Genomic DNA, 16,867 nt, shown 5'->3' with positions numbered 1-16,867 from the left:
ATGGTCACACGCCTTAGCTGCACATTCAATTTCTGTGCTGAAAGGTCAAGTGCCCATCTGTTACAGGTGACAATGGCACTCGCGGCTGCCTTCCTCAGGAGACAATGAAATGGCGGCAGGCAAGCAGGGAGAATTGCTTCTTTCTTAGGCGACTACCTGAGAGGTACCAATTTATTTTGATTTACCATATTGCATGCAGCACTATAGTGGGCTGTATTTACATTAATAGGTAAATGGGGTTATGTTTAAAAGCAAACATCTTGTTGGTTGCTATAGGTTACTGCTCCTGGGCCTTTTGTTTCTTACATGGGTTAGAATTTTAAAGCTATTACTTCTATTACTATTCTATTCTATTACTACTATTACTACTATTTCTTCGACTTATGTTACTGAATTATGAACTGTAACTGAACCACTACACAAAACCTGTATATTGGTTGGTGCATGCTTGGTGATTTCCATGATGGCGATGAACAGTATTAAATTGTGCTGTGATAAAAATATAAATAGCAATAAATATACCCTGGTTTTACACTGTATTAAAAATACAGCATTATATATCTTGTACAGTATAACTGTGTAATTGTCACATCTAGATAAATGATTGGTTCCTCTGATAGTTTGTGTTAGTTTACTGTTTTTGTTTAAAGTAAAGGCAAAAGAAAATAATGCATCTTCTGCTTCTCCACTTAAAAAGAAGCAATATACTTTATTTGGAATATGTGTACTGTTTCTTTAAAATAAGCAACCTTGTGCAGCTCAGTTCTCAGAGGTGACGAACAGTTAATTGAGCTACACAAGATGACTTATTTAAAGAAACAGTACACATTTTCTAACAAATGTAAAGTGCTAATATGATTCTTTTTAGGTGGAGAAGCAGTAGATGCATTTTTTGCCTAAACTTCCCTTTTAAACATAGGGGACTTCTTTATATGTGATTAAGAACAGACTAAAGTCTAAAATTTAAAATGTTTTCTTTCCTGTATTTCTTATACCAAAAGAAAATGTGATATCAGAAAGGATAGTGTCGTTTATTATCCGGAATGCACTAAATATCTGGCTGAAATAATTCCTAGTGTCCCATGTAAAAGTGTCACCGAGCGACTGCTCCGAAGAGCTTATTGATTTGGCATACACTTTCTGCAAGAAGAGTCCGCTAGAACTACTTTCAGTATCCTTGGCAGCAACCATAAATCCAATATGCACATCCAGCATTTACAAGCATTTTGCTTTGCATTCAATATTGTGTGTTGTGTCTGGGAGAACAGAATAGTTAGTTTAACAGATTTAAAGTCCTCCATCCAAAAACTTTTTTTTTTTTTGCATAATAGAAGAACATTTAATTCTAAGCAATATTAGTTTATCCCTTTCTGTTCCTTGGGTCTGGTTCTTAAAGGAGAAGGAAAGTCATTTTGGTATTTTAGTGCCACCTAGAACAATATATTTATTCTGCAGAAACCATTATCATACCTGAGTGGCTGTGGCGCTCGGGGAGGTTAGTCGCCCGTGACAAATCTCCCGTGTCGTGGGCGACTAATCTCCCTGAAATTACATCCTACCAGTGAAAATGTAAATCACCGGTGGGAGGGCATACGCGGCGCCGCGATTTCCCCGAAATCGTGGAAGTTTCCTCTCAAGGTAACTACCGCGATTTCGGGGAAATTGCGGCGCCACATATGCCTTCCCACCGGCGATGTAAATCGCCGGTAGGATGGCATTTTGGGGAGATTAACCTCCCCGTGTGCCACAGCCCTTAGAAGCTTTCTCTGTTTGCTCAATATAGCAGCTGCCATTTTAGGTAGCTTCTTTCCTGTACTCTCTAGCTATTATAGCTTATAGCTATATCACACAATCCTAAGGGAGGGGGAGGGAGTACTTAGCGTTCTGTTAGGAGGTGGGAGCAGGAGAGGGGAGAGAGGAGAAAGGTCTATGTAAATACAGCCATAAGCACAGTGCTGCACATTGCTGTAATGCTGCAGTCCTCTATCAAAAGAAACACAGGATTTCTGACTTATTCTCAGAAAAATCCTTCATTCCTGGGGCCAGAATCTGTGCAGCTCTCTCCCCTCTCCTGCTCCCCCCTCCCATAATAATGCATAAAACTCACCCCCCCCCCCACCTTAGGAATGAGTAATCTGAAGTATAGACTAATCTGCATGCAGGAAGCTATGAAGACCAAGCTAAAATGGCAGCTGCATTTTTAAACATACAGAGAAAGCTTCTAGGACTGTTTACTCAGGTATGATAAATCTTTCTGCAGAATAAATATAGTGTTCGATTGGCAGTAAAATGCCAAAATTAATTTCCTTCTGCTTTAAAGGCTGTAGCAAGCTGTGTTTTTATTTTTTTTTTAAATAATTTTTATTTGCACCAGTAAATTACATACACATTAAATATAACATGCCATTACATTCATGAATAGGGTTATGTACATAGATTGAGTTGGGTCTACACACTCTTTCTTTGACCCTCTTCAATGATCCACATCACATATTATACATCTAGTTACCCTAAACATTAATAATTTGCTTTCCTTCCCTGGAGCCCCTCCTATTTCAACTAGAATTCTATCAGTACTTTAGTGAGGACCCCCATATATTTAGATTACATTTGTTAAAGGATTTCTCCCCGCTAGCTTCTCTGACATATACCAAGTAGTAAACCCGAATATGTAGTTAATGTCTTGTTGTCGTGTAGAGGATAGTGTTTGCACATACTTTGTCCAAGTGAGCTTGACGTTCTCTATTGAGAGCAGCTTCCAAGCAGTCCATATGATAAGCAAAATCAGGTTTATTAAGCATCCTTTCAAATGGTGGGGGCTGAGATGATATCCAACAGTGCAGCTGTGTCTTTTTTTAAAATTCATTTGAAACATTTTGTGAAATGAGTTTGGTCTAGAGGGATATAGCACTGGGCCCTTGCACATATCTGCAAATGAAGCAAGTTAGAGTGAAGTACTGGGGGAAAATACTTACATTATAGAAATTGCATTACTCTGTAACATTTTGATTTGTAGTTTGTACTCATCCTCTGTGGACTTCTCTATATAATGAATTTTCATTCTAATCCAATCCATTTACCGTAGCAATGAAAACAGGGTGCCTGCAGTGTCTCTGACGTCACTTGGATTAGCCGTTTCCATCAGTACTTTGCCCGAAGGGATGTGCTGACTACAGAATGTTGTACAGCTGGATAACAGGCAGCTGTAGGCTGATGCCACACGTGGTGTTTTTACGCTGCGTATTTTCCAATTCTCTCGGCAGCTGAAAAACGCACGAAATCATCATCCATAGAAATAACTTGAAAAGACTCGAAGGAAACCACACAATGCGGAAATACGCTAGAAAACGCCTTACCACGGATTTTTCAAGCGTTTGCCGAAATACGCCCTTATTTGCACAGCAACCTATTCCTATGTATACACAAAGGCAGATGCCAGACCTAGCGGAAATACGCTGCGTTTTTTTACTATTTCGCACTATTAGCTCCATGGGAAACGGGATTTGCTACGTCACCAGTACTAGGCTGAAAAACGCCATAGTCAGGGGCTGTGTGGCTTGTGCGGCGTTTTTGGGCTGAGAAAATAGGCAGCGGAAAAACGCCACGTGTGGCATCAGCCTTACATTCCTGCTTAAGGACACTCACATGTGTAGTGACACCAGTTGGTTTGTTACCCAAGCAGTTAATGGCTAAGCTTACAGTTAGTTATTACTAGGGATGCACCAAACCCAGTTTTTTGGGTTTGGCAGACACCCCAAGCCCACCCTGATGGATTCAGCCGAATACCTAACCGAATCCTAATTAGCATATGCCAATTAGGATCGGGAAGGGGTAAAAACCGGATCCTGGAATTGGTGCATCCCTAGTTATTACACATTCATTTGAATAGCCATTGTCATATGTGAGTGACAGTCACCTGGTGTACTTGTGATTTCTATTCAGATGAATAGGGAACAGGTCAATAGGTTTTGTTGCAATAAATAGCTGCATATTCATAAAATCATGGAATATGCTTCCTTATTGCCATAAATACCAAAGGATCACCAGCTATCAAGCACTAGTCAAGCTTAATCTCTTGACATTAAAGTGAAACCTAAATATCTTCACATAAACTGCTTCTTTCTAGCTTTTTTTCAGTTATACAGGGACCTCAGGATCTTTCCATAATCTGAATCTTATTTAAACATTAAATAAACCCAGTAGGATTGATTTGCTTCTAATAAGGGTTAATTATATCTTAGTTGGGATCAAGTACAGGTACTGTTTTATTATTACAGAGATAAGGGAATTATTTAACCATTAAATAAACCCAATAGGGCTGTTCTGCCCCCAATAAGGGGTAATTATATCTTAGTTGGGATCAAGTACAGGTACTGTTTTATTATTACAGAGAAAAGGGAATCATTTAACCATTAAATAAACCCAATAGGGCTGTTCTGCCCCCAATAAGGGGTAATTATATCTTAGTTGGGATCAAGTACAGGTACTGTTTTATTATTACAGAGATAAGGGAATCATTTAACCATTAAATAAACCCAATAGGGCTGTTCTGCCCCCAATAAGGGGTAATTATATATTAGTTGGGATCAAGTACAAGGTACTGTTTTATTCTCATATTTTAATCACAGAAAAAAAAAAAAAAAAACAATTTTTAAATGTAATTTGTAACTTTATGGATAACAGGTTTCCGGATAACTGATCCTATACCTTTAGTGTATTTAACCCTCTGTAGCCTAATTTGCATATGCATATTAGGATTCGGTTCAGTTTTTGGCCGAATCTTTCACACAGGATTTGGGGTTTGGCCGAAGCCAAAAATAATGGATTAGGTGCATCCCTAAATCTTATTCTTAATCTTATTATGTTGGTTTTAAAACATTCCGCTTCTTAATCTTTTTCTTATTCTTAGCGCTCCCCCCTATTTTCTAAATGCTTCTCCTCCTACAGTTTTAGGGGTACAATACCCAAACTCTCCACACATCCTATAGCGGAGCAGCTTGCTTGTGCTTTTTTTGTGCATTGCAGTGTTATAAAACACATAGAATTGATCAAAGAGCTAACCTACTGCACAGGCACTATATAGTCTTCTCACTTTTTAAAAAAAAAAAAAAAAAAAAAAAAAAGGAATGGTTTTGAATTGTGTGGCATTGTTCTAATTTTCATGAATTAATTGTGATGTAAAGAAAAATCTTTTCTACAGTGCTAAAACTACCCTTTCTTTCCTAGGCTCGGTACAAACAGAGTCTGGATCCAACTGTGGATGAGGTTAAAAAACTCTGCACTTCGCTGAGAAGGAATGCCAAGGAGGAAAGGGTGCTGTTCCATTATAATGGACATGGGGTTCCCCGACCTACAGTCAACGGGGAAATCTGGGTCTTTAATAAGGTAGGTACAAATGAATGATGAGTCCTTGCCACTCATTTTTTTTTTCTTTCCTCTGTTACTAAATTGCTTTTATCTGCAACAAAACACTAGTCTGTAATCTGTCAATCTGTATACAAGAATATAATATATGTTAATTTTTTTATAGCAACTGGCCATACCAAAAATGCTCTGGCATTAATGCAACTAATGCAGCGCAGCTCAGGGCATTTTTCAAACATGCACAGGAAGGTGATGATGTAGCATTAAGGCCCCCACGGCCTTTACTGGCGTTGAGTTCAGGACCAAGGAGGAAGCTGGGTTCAGAATGCCCAATACGCAGTATCCAAGTATCACTGTTGGCTCAACACATTCATATTTTTAATCAATGTGACCTAAAACTTGATTTGATTATCAAACAAGTCCTAAAAGTAAATTAGTGAAACAAATTAAACAAAAATTATTATATTTGGTCATGTATTTATTAAAAAAAAAATGATCCAATACCATATCTGTGTGGCTATAGTAAGTGAATCGTGCTGTCAGTATTTGGTGTGACCCCCTTGTGCAGCAATAACTGCAATTAAACGGTTGTGGTAACTGTAGATCAGTCCTGCACATCGACTTGGAGGAATTTTAGCCCATTCCCCCATACAGAACAGCTTCAGCTCTTGGATATTGGTGGGTTTCCTCACATGAACCACTCGCTTTTGGTCTTTCCACAACATTTCATTTGGATTAAGGTCAGGACTTTGACTTGGCCATTCCAGAACATTCACTTTATTCTTCTTTAACCATTCTTTGGGAGAACAACTTTTTTAGGACCTGTTGTCTTGCTGCATGGCCCACTCAGTCTGCATGACCCACTCAGTCTCTTGAGATTCAGTTCACGGACAGATGTCTTGACATTTTCCTTTAGAATTCTCTGGTATAGTTCAGAATTCATTGCTCCAGGCTGTCCAGGCCCAGATGCAGCAAAACAGGCCCAAACCCGAACACTCCCACCACCATGTTTCACAGATGGGATAAGGTTCTTATACTGGAATGCAGTGTTTTTCTTTCTCCAAATGTAACTCTCCTCATTTAAGCCAAAAAATTCTCTTTGGCTTGATCCATCTACAAAACATTCTTCCAGTATTCTAGTTTGTCCACATAATCTTTAGCAAACTGTAGATGATTAGCAATATTTTTGGGGGAGAGCAGTGGCTTTTTTCTTGCTACCCTGCCATACACACCATTGCTGTTCATTGTTCTCCTGATGGTTGACTCTTAAGCATTAACAGGCCTTCAGTTGCTTAGAAGTTACCCTGGGTTCCTTTATAATTGCTCAGACTATTAGATGCCTTGCAGTTGGAGTTATCTTTGATAGGTAAAAACGGCCTAGAATTTCCTCCATCTGTACACAATCAGTCTGATCTTTAGAGATAATCTTGTAAACTTTTTTACAGCTTTGTGGGAATCAACAGCTTTTTTTCTGGATTATTGGATCTTTTTTTTTTTTTTTTTTATAATTACCGGTAAATGACCAAATATAATTTCATTTGTGTAACTAGGTTTTTTTCATCTACTTTGAGGTCTTGTTTGAAAATCAGGTGATGTTTTTAGGTCACATTCATATAAAAATCTAAAGGGTTCACAAACTTTTGAGAACCACTGTAAAGTGATAGAACCAAGGGCAGACATTCATTTTTGTAAATATTGTAAAAAGCAGATCATCGATTCCAAGGTTTGGAGGATGAAAGCACTAAAACGGTTTTTCCTTGGAGCTATTTCTGTTAACATTACAGACCAGGACAAGAACTGCTTGTATTTCTGTAGTAGAGCCACGGTGCAGTTTTTGAAGGCTCTGATAGCAGAGATCTTGTTTGCAGCTTAATACCAGTCTTTGTTTTAGATACCGATCATTTTTCCATGAGTACCGTTGCCCTTTAGAAGATGTGGGTAGTTTACCAGTTGCCACTTTATGAGTAATACTGTTGATGTTTTATTGAAGAACTGGTACAGCATCTACAGAGGCTCCACAGCTTTTTTTCTTTCTCATCTTCTCTAATCTTAAGCTGCAATATTTATTGATACACACAAAATACTCTAGCGTAACTGCATGCTATGAATTTAAATGTGCAGTCCTTTGGATTACGAATTAAAACCCAAGATGAATTTCCCTCTAACCAAGGATGTACCTTCTGTCTGTTAGGTAAGAGGCAGAGATATGCTGACTGATTGCAGGCTGTTGATAAGCCATCTGTAGCATACATGGGGCCATTAATAATGGAGGATTCCAGAGGATATGCTTAGCCCAGTGGTTGCCTTCAAGCTGGAGCCTGGGCACTAAGTAACATTGGGTTGTTAATTTAATGATCCCTGTTTTTAATTTGTACTATTCATCAAAGGGTTGGATTTTTAACGCTGTGCTTAAATGAGCATCACAATTAACTATTTAGTTGCTTAGTTTTCAGTTACTTCATGCATTTTTTCAGCATGAGAAACTCTGCTTCTGCCACATAACCCACCCCCAATGCCACTTTCTCAGCATGATATAAGAAGCAATTTGTCTGAAAGTGTGTTGTAGTGTTTACATTTCATAAGCATGTAAATCCTAGTTTATCCGACCTTTCTCTGGTTGCTGCTTCATTTTCGTATAGCAATTAAGCTCTCCCTTTTCCTATTACACATTTCTCTCCTAAACTAATTGAGCTTCCCCTTTGCTCTTGACCTACTCTTTCTCTTGCTCTCTTATTTTGTGGATATTGCCATTCTTCAGTTTGTCCACTGTCCTCACCTAAATTTGTTACAGAATTCTCTTATACTGAGAGAAAATTCTTTATTGAGCCTTTGATAAAAAAAAAAATTATAAATCAATGCATCATTTGCCTGCAGAGAAAAACAGCTGGATATTTCTAGACTATTTCATAGTGGTTTTCTAGAGCCCCATAGAACAAAGTGCATCCTGTTGCGACTGAAAATGGAAACTGAAAATTCCACAAATCTGCCTGCACGGTGTTCACTTTATGTGTTTATCTTGGATACTTAATCATTTCCACACATTTTTCCTATCTCACATCCATACATAATGGTCAATTGTTGTTTAGTCATAAAGGTTTTTGTACTGATTTGTGTAAAAATTGTGTTTTTATCTTATTAAATGTAAACTTGATTTAGCATACTTGGATATTTGTTTTGGTTAATGTTTATGTATTGGTTCCTCCATAAAAGGTATTTTATGATACGGATAAGCATTCTGCACATGGTTGTATAATGTTGAGTCTGGAGGAAATCTTCCAGGTATCCGTTGGGCGAGTTTGATACGTGCCAGTGCGTTAATTCAGTCCTTAACTGACTGATTTTCAAGCTTACCTGATACATAATTGACTGATGCTGAGCCACGTATTGATTGGGTTGGCCCCCAAATCGACGGACTCACTACAGCTTGCTTTCAGCAGAATAATTTCCTTGGCTCAGTAAGCTTTTTATTCAGGACCTATGTAGCTACATCAGTTCTGCTGAAAGACGATTGCTATCAGTGGGAATTGCAGGTTTCTCATTTTTGGTGCTGTTCAGGTAACTACAGGTGTCATGGAGATATTAATAACTAATAAACATATGTAGAAGCACCTATTTAAGATCAAAGAAAGCTAAAGTTTTAATACACTATGCAGAGAAGCTCCCTGCCACCATCCCTAGAGTTTCTAAATTCCACTTGGCTACTGCTAATTTGGTACAGGTATAGGATCCCTTATCCGGAAACCCGTTATCCAGAAAGCTCTGAATTACGGAAAGCCCATCTCCCATAGACTCCATTTTAATCAAATAAGTCAGAATTTTAAAAGTGATTTCCTTTTTCTCTGTAATAATAAAACAGTGCTTTGTACTCCCAACTATGATATAATTAATCCTTATTGGAGGCAAAACAATCCTATTGGGTTTAATTACTGTTTTATTGATTCTTTAGTAGACTTAAGGTGTGGTGATCCAAATTACGGAAAGATCCCTTATCCGGAATACTCTTGGTCCCAACCATTCTGGATAATGGGTCCTATACCTGTACTGGATTATGCCACCATCTTTTCTGGCAAGTTACAGTGGAAGACTGCTGTTCTAGTACATGGGTATTAAAGGGGTAGTTCCCTTCACTTTTTAATATAATGTTGGGAGTTTCATTCTGGAACAATTTGCAACTGGTCTTCACGTTTTATTATTTGTGGTTTTTGAATTATTTAGCTTTTTGTTTGGCAGCTCTCCAGTTTGGAATTTCAGTTGCTATCTGGTAGAACTAATTGGTCCCTCACAAAGCAAGTCTTTTTGGCCGCTGAGGTCAGTGACCCCATTTGAAAGCTAGAAAGAGTCTGAAAAGAAAGTCAAATAATTCACAAATGATAAAAAAAAAATGAAGACCTATTGAAAAGTTGCTAAAAATAAGCCAATCTATAACATATTAAAAGTTAACCAGAAGGTGAACCACCCCTTTAGGGATTCTAATAGGTAGTTCATTGCCCATAAGGTCCCTAAGAGCAGACAAAATGACACACCTGAAATGTAAAAGTTCTGAATGTATTTTGTGTAAGTATTGTTGATTAGAAGAAGGCATGCATTTTTGTAAGTGTTGTGTAACATGCCAAATGGTTTTGGGGAGTTGGGGTTTTAGTGCAAAAGTAACTTGTCATACTTTTTATTTTGGCAAAAACAAGTTGATGGCAGGGATTTTAGGTATGCCTTTAGAAACAGAACAAGTAAATTAGAAGACAGAAAACCATAAATTACCCTTTGCCTTACTGACTCATTTGCATTTGGATTTTTTTAATTTATGTGAATGGCAAAACTAAGGTCAATGTTGCAGCAGGCAGCTTCTCTGCTGGCATATTTCCTTCAGCAGATACATTTCTAACATTGCCTAGGCTGGTTTCAGCCCAAAAAGCTTGTTTGTTTCTGACTGAGAACCCTTTGAACCAGTGGTGACAGTGGATTTCCATATAATGCTATAGGGGGCAGCATGGACAGCTTAAGGTGTTTGTCCTCCAGTGAACAACCCACTACCATTTAGTGTATAGCTTTTGAACATTAAACCTCATTTTGCTCGTTTACCTGGTGTACTCCACTAACAACACTGGCCCAATTAGAAAATATTCCATTTACCACCCCTCTTTTATATTTTTATATTTTATATTATTGAAAATATTCCATTTACCACCCCTCTTTCTAACAACACTGGCCCAATTAGAAAATATTCCATTTACCACCCCTCTTTTATATTTTATATTTTTATATTTTATATTATTGAAAATATTCCATTTACCACCCCTCTTTCTAACAACACTGGCCCAATTAGAAAATATTCCATTTACCACCCCTCATTTACCACCCATCTATCATTTCAGCCTGTTCTTTATTCAAGTGCAAATATTATGTTCCAGGTCAATATTTCCTATTTTTACCATTAACCTTTTGTGGGATACTGTATCAAAAGCTTTAGCAAGGTCTAAGTTTTAATCTTATTAACAGGGCAGATAGTTATACTATACCATTTGCAAATGTACATTTTACTCCTTGTCCCATCACCTTGTAAGTAAGCCCAAAATGACCTGATCTACGTTCACTTGCTTCTACAGCTTTCTAATTCAATTTTTCTCTCTTTTAGAATTACACGCAGTATATTCCTCTTTCTATATATGACCTACAGACCTGGATGGGAAGCCCATCTATCTTTGTATATGACTGCTCAAATGCCGGCCTCATTGTCAAGTCTTTCAAGCAATTTGCACTACAGAGAGAGCAAGAGCTTGAGGTAAGATTGTAATTCATCAATTCCCAGCAGAATCTTCTTCTGTTATATGCAAATAAGTATCTATCTATTCAGGAACTCCTGGTCTTCCTGCAGATTCTCTTCAGCATGAGAAAAATAAATTATCACTCACAGCTTTTTGCTGTAATTATTGGTGTAGAATCTTATGGGGAACAATGCAGTCATGGGGAAATAAGTCACAGTATAATAGCTGCAAAGAGTGTTAGTGGAATCTTAGCTGGAATTTTTTTTTATTTGAAATAAAGAATGGGAATGTAGGTCCAGTAACAATCTGCTGAGTGAGCGGGGAGGGAAAAAGTGATTCACATGTATATTATATGCTTCTGAGAGAGCCTATTAAGGAAATTCATGTACATAATTCACCTATTGACTGTACATTACAGAAATCTCAGTAAGATAATGTGAATGGAGCCTAAACCTCTGTAAACTGACAATTACATTATATAGGATTTTACCTTTGAGTGCCAGAAAATGTGTGTGTATATATTATATAATTCTTTTATAAATCTATATCATAACTATTACATACAAAGTGTAGTACTGAAAGACAAGGATTTCTAGACTGTAACCCTATAACAGCATGCTTAACTCCATCTTTTGATGTCCTCTGATGGCTAAAGACTGTTATGGAGTTCTGGGGTCGTAAGTTTTACTACTTGATCTGTATAAATGGCCACAGGCAATCGCATTGACTAATAGTTAACACTATAAATATATTGTTTAATTGAGGCCACCCCCAAATGAAAGGTTTTTATGAAGTTCCTTGTATATGAGCACAGAACAAATTGGCGATGTTGTCTTTATAAAACCCAAGATCTTAGTAGAAATTTTAATATGTGCTTAATGGACTTTGTGCATTATCATGATCACCTTAAAATATGATGATTTTAGACATGATCTTAGATTTCAATAATCAGTATATATGCATCACTTTACCATTTAATATCCTTATATTTTACAGTATGGAGCGCATTATTCTCTGTATAATTTAAAGAAGGAAGTACTGTATATTGTTTAATATATAATGTACCTAATCCCTTACTTATGATGAATCTAAACATCTGCAAGTGTTCCAGGCTTCCAAATGTCTAGTTTCAATGTACAGGTATGGGATCCATTATCTGGAAACCTGTTATCCAGAAAGCTCCAAATTTCGGGAAGGCCATCTCCCACAGACTCCATTTTAATCAAATAATTAAAATTTTTTGATTAAATGATTTCCTTTTTCTCTGTAATAATAAAACTGTACCTTGTACTTGTTCCTAATATATAATAAATCCTTATTGGAGGCCAAACAATCCTATTGGGTTTATATAATGTTTAAATGTTTTTGGAAAGGTCCCTTATTCGGAAATCCCCAGGTCCGGAGCAATCTGGATAACAGGTTCCATGCCTAGAAAAAATATTGGCAAATAGTTGCTTTATTTTCACAAATAATAACACAAATTGAAGTTTCAGTGTCTGAGATGTTCAGGTGATCAGAGTCAATTAGAACATTTATATATTTATCATCTTGGTTCTGCATGTGTTAAAATTTGCTACTTAAATGGGACATTTTGAAGTCTTTTTCTAACAACCGTCTTCCATGCTGTCTATCAACATGTTTTCTGCTCTTCAGCATCCTTCTCCTAGGGTATCTGAGTGGAATGTTTGCATAAATATGCATTGAGTAGCAAATGTTTTACTTGGTTCTTCCTAATGATGAGCTCTGAGACTTTAAAGAACGGCTCATTTATTTCTCATCTGCTAAGACCAGCATTTCCCAAATTGCATTCTGCACAGCAATGGCCTGTAATTGGCACTCACCATCGTCCAAATAATTGTACTCTTACTTTCAAAACAAACATCTGATTATAGAATGTGATATTAATAAGGTTAGTAAAAATAGAATAAAACATATTCTTGGTGCAGTGGTTGGAAACCAGAGAGAGTAGTGGTGTCCATAGATCCAGCTGTAGCCTAAAATTTCTGCTTCTACTGCACCCAACAAGTCTCCCTAATACTATGATACTATACCAAGGTTGAGTTGTTAGCTCGGCCTTTCAGATAGAATGGTTTGGAGCTGGAGGTAAAATGTTTTATAGTAACATAGTAAATTAGGGTGAAAAAAAGACATGTCCATCAAGTTCAACCTGTTATGTTTATATAAGATTTGCCCAACTGCTAGTTAATCCATTGGAAGACAAAAACCCTTCTGAAGCCTCTCCAATTTTTCTCAGAGGGGAAATTTTTTTTCCTGGCAAGATGGCATTTGGACCAGTCCCTTTCAATAACCCTGCATATCTTGCAAAAAAAAACATCCAGCTCAATATTGAAGGGCTTAGTTGCCCTTTTTAGGACCCTCTCTAATTCAGCAATATCCCCTTTCAGCACTGGAGACAAAAACTGCATATTCTAGATGGACCCTACTGGCATGCTGTAAAGTGGAAGAATGACCCCCTCCTCCCATGAATCTATGCCCCTTTAATACAACCCCATTAAGGGTATAAGTGGCTTCCATATTTTTACATCCCAGGTGCATGACCTTTTGTTTGTCGACATTGAATCTGCCTCATATAATTTTTAAAACACTAGTGGCCATTTAAAATCAGGAACTTTTTACATATATTGCTTGGTTCTTCAAAATTAAATCTGTTTTTGAGCTCTATTAACTGATGCATTTTGAAAAAAACATGTTTTGCCATGACAGTAATTTTTTAATGTTCTATTATGCAGTTCCATATTTGTGACGGCTGTACTGAAGCACTGTAGCTAGCAAGGATTCTCTGGTGTTTTGCAGATAAAAGTAGCGACTCCATTATGTGTAACAAGGAGCTTACATAGGAACAACTATATGAAGTGTATCCATGATAAATCTGTGATCAGTTCTGGAATCGATTGATTCAAGCAGATCAGGCTGTTTGTCACAGCCTGGATTATTTTTACCTTGGCCGTAAAGTAGAGTGTTTTGAGCTTTGGGACCTATTCTCCAGGTCCTCTTGGGCATCCTGTAATGTCTGGACTGCCTCTGTGGTACTGTATAGTTACTTCAGACTTATTGATGGTATCAGTCAGTTCCTCCTGACATGTTTCTAGTCACTCTGTGCGATTACCGATCGCTTTATAACTGCTGCCAGGTCAGCTAGACCCTGCTGAAAATGGTGTTGCAGGTCCTTTTCCATAGAACCAAGTTAATCACGAAAGTCTGTGCGTCCTGTTTTGTTCATGGTCAGTCTGTGCTGCCATTTTAGCCTGGGCTTCAACTGACTGTAGATTGGATGTCTGCAGTACCTTTACAAAGGGATGCTGTGGCTGCTGTGTTTTGTTTTTTTTTTGTTTCTTCTGGCTATTCCCAAGGGAAAGTTGTCAAATCACATGCCCTTTTACAGAGCAGAAGGGATTTTAGACGCTATAAAGCAGCTTTTGGGAGACTCTTGCACGCAGTCTGCTCTATTTAAACCTGTTTCCCAGTTAACATGTTCCAGAGATGCGCTTTACCTATAGGGCTCCTACACTCCTCTGTTCCAGTGCTGTCCTTGATAGTGCATGGCATTAATTCTGGCATTAAATAAAGACACATACCTTAATTTCCTTGTTCCTCCCTAAAAGGCTATAATATAAACTTACAGCCCAGTCACATGTTTCACCCCACCAGGTGTCAGTAATACCAATTATATCATAATTTTCTGTACATGCAATACTTTCTACTTATATTCTTCATAAAAATGATTGAAAATAAATGTCTCTGCATGCAATCAGCTTCTGCTTTCCCATTTTTTCCTTACAAGCTCTATGCATTTGCACAAACCAAACAGCAACGATTAGTAGTCTGAGATTTATATTATTTATTTGGTGTTGGGGCACAAGGAGCAAACCCAGTCCTTACCATTAAGCTTCTTTGATCATTGAAGGTTTGGGGTTGTGGCCAGAAACTGTGACAACTTCTTTCACTTATCTGTTACCTCTTTTTTTTTTTTTGTAGGTTGCTGCTATTAACCCAAGCCACCCATTAGCACAGATGCCATTGCCACCATCAATGAAGAATTGCATCCAGTTGGCAGCTTGTGATGCAGCTGAACTTTTGCCTATGAACCCCGACCTTCCTGCTGACCTTTTCACTTCTTGCTTGACCACACCTATTAAGATTGCCCTGAGATGGTAAGTACATACTGCAATCATGTAGCACAAAATAAAGATGCACAAAATACTTCATTTCTGGATCAGGATAAATACAGAGGGCTTTGTTAAAGATCTACCCAAACCTAGATCCTTAGTTGCCTGCTATCGTTGGGCTCATTTGTTTTATGAAAACTTGGTCCTTGAGCTAGCAAGTATATGTTTGAGTAAGTATGAGTTTTGCCAATATAAGTAAAGTCATATAAAAACAGGTATTTAGTAAGGTTTGGATGTATCTTGTGTAATGTACCTAAAATATATTGGTGTTCTACAGAATTCTTAACTGAAGCCGGAGCTGATGCATCCATATTCCAATTATCTTCCTATATAGAATAAATGTATTATTAATCTATTGGCTGCTTTAGTCATTAATGCAACTGCCATAATGTTTGGTGTGCTGGGTTCCTCCTGTTCATTTTTATATAGTGCTGACACATTTCTGCAGCACTTTACAGAGATTATTCATCATTTACATCAGTCCCTGCCCCAGAGGAGCTTACGATCTAAGGCCCTTAGATCATTCACATGCTTTATTAAAATTTATTCAGAAGTCAATTAACCTGTCTGTATGAATTTGTGTGGGAGGAAACACAAGAAGAACATACAGACCCTGGGGTTAATCTCAGGACCACAGTGCTGCAAGGCAGAAGTGCTACCCTCTCAGCTACTTTGCTGCCCAAATTCAGATCAAATCAAATTAAATTTACATCCAAATTCAAAATAAATCTTTCTTAGGCTCCAGGGAAAGTGTGCTGTTACCACAAATGTTATACAAAGAATAGCAAAGCAGCTTGTTTACGTAATAAAAACTTTTCATGAACATATTAATTGCTCTTAGGTGCAGGAATGTAGTGTACCTGGATTATTTCTTTGTAATATCAGTGCACTGTGTTACATGGAGCTAGAAGCATAGGAACACTATTATATGATGTATTGACTTCTTTGTACGGTAGAGGTGGTGTCATTGTTGCATTTAAAAAAGAAAAGTATTTAGCACTACAAGCCATTGCCATTTGTTTAATTACATCATTTTAGCTGCCTTTGTGTGCCTCATTCAACTCTGCAAGTTTCTCTTCACTCATATTGATCTGTTTTTCCATCATATTCTGTCAGCATGTACTGAGCTCCATTTGCTCTCAACCCAGATTCTTTACAAATCACTGTTTTGCTAATCAATGCAACTTTTTCTTTTTTTCTCCCACCCTACTTGATGGGTTTCCATAAGTGTTTGGAAAGTTTGGAAAAGTGAGGTGATATAAAGATAAGGGCAAACTAACATCAGTCATATTCTCTGCTTGACTGTGTCTTGTATAGAGTAAAAGTACTAGACTGACAAATCTAGCATTGCTTGTGTGGCAGTCATCTCAATGCATTTTGTCATGAATTCTTCCTCATGATATGAGATTGTTAGACCCTCGGACACTTATTCCATGCTCTCCCTATCCATTTTAATGATGGCTTTGATTGATGAAGAAAGTTGAGCTTTCTTCTTTAATCACCTTATTGAAGAGTACAATGGCTTGTTTTGTAGGAAAGGTAGGATCTGTACAGCGC

At 37.6% G+C, this 16,867-nt stretch overlaps 1 protein-coding gene across 5 annotated transcripts in view; it reads left to right on the top strand.

The window, feature by feature from the left end:
- Nucleotides 1-16,867, top strand: part of rptor (regulatory associated protein of MTOR, complex 1) — a 165,918-nt gene that overhangs the window by 87,714 nt on the left and 61,337 nt on the right. For all 5 annotated transcript variants that reach the window (XM_012971556.3, XM_012971554.3, XM_012971555.3 and 2 more), the window contains 3 exon segments: nucleotides 5,227-5,385; nucleotides 10,994-11,140; nucleotides 15,120-15,295. In XM_012971556.3, the coding sequence (XP_012827010.1) occupies nucleotides 5,227-5,385; nucleotides 10,994-11,140; nucleotides 15,120-15,295 (482 nt within the window).

The sequence above is a fragment of the Xenopus tropicalis genome, chromosome 10, assembly GCF_000004195.4.
Source record: "Xenopus tropicalis strain Nigerian chromosome 10, UCB_Xtro_10.0, whole genome shotgun sequence".
Classification (NCBI taxonomy): domain Eukaryota; kingdom Metazoa; phylum Chordata; class Amphibia; order Anura; family Pipidae; genus Xenopus; species Xenopus tropicalis.
Note: the sequence above shows the minus strand (reverse complement) of the source record. Positions and strands in the feature narration are given on the sequence as shown.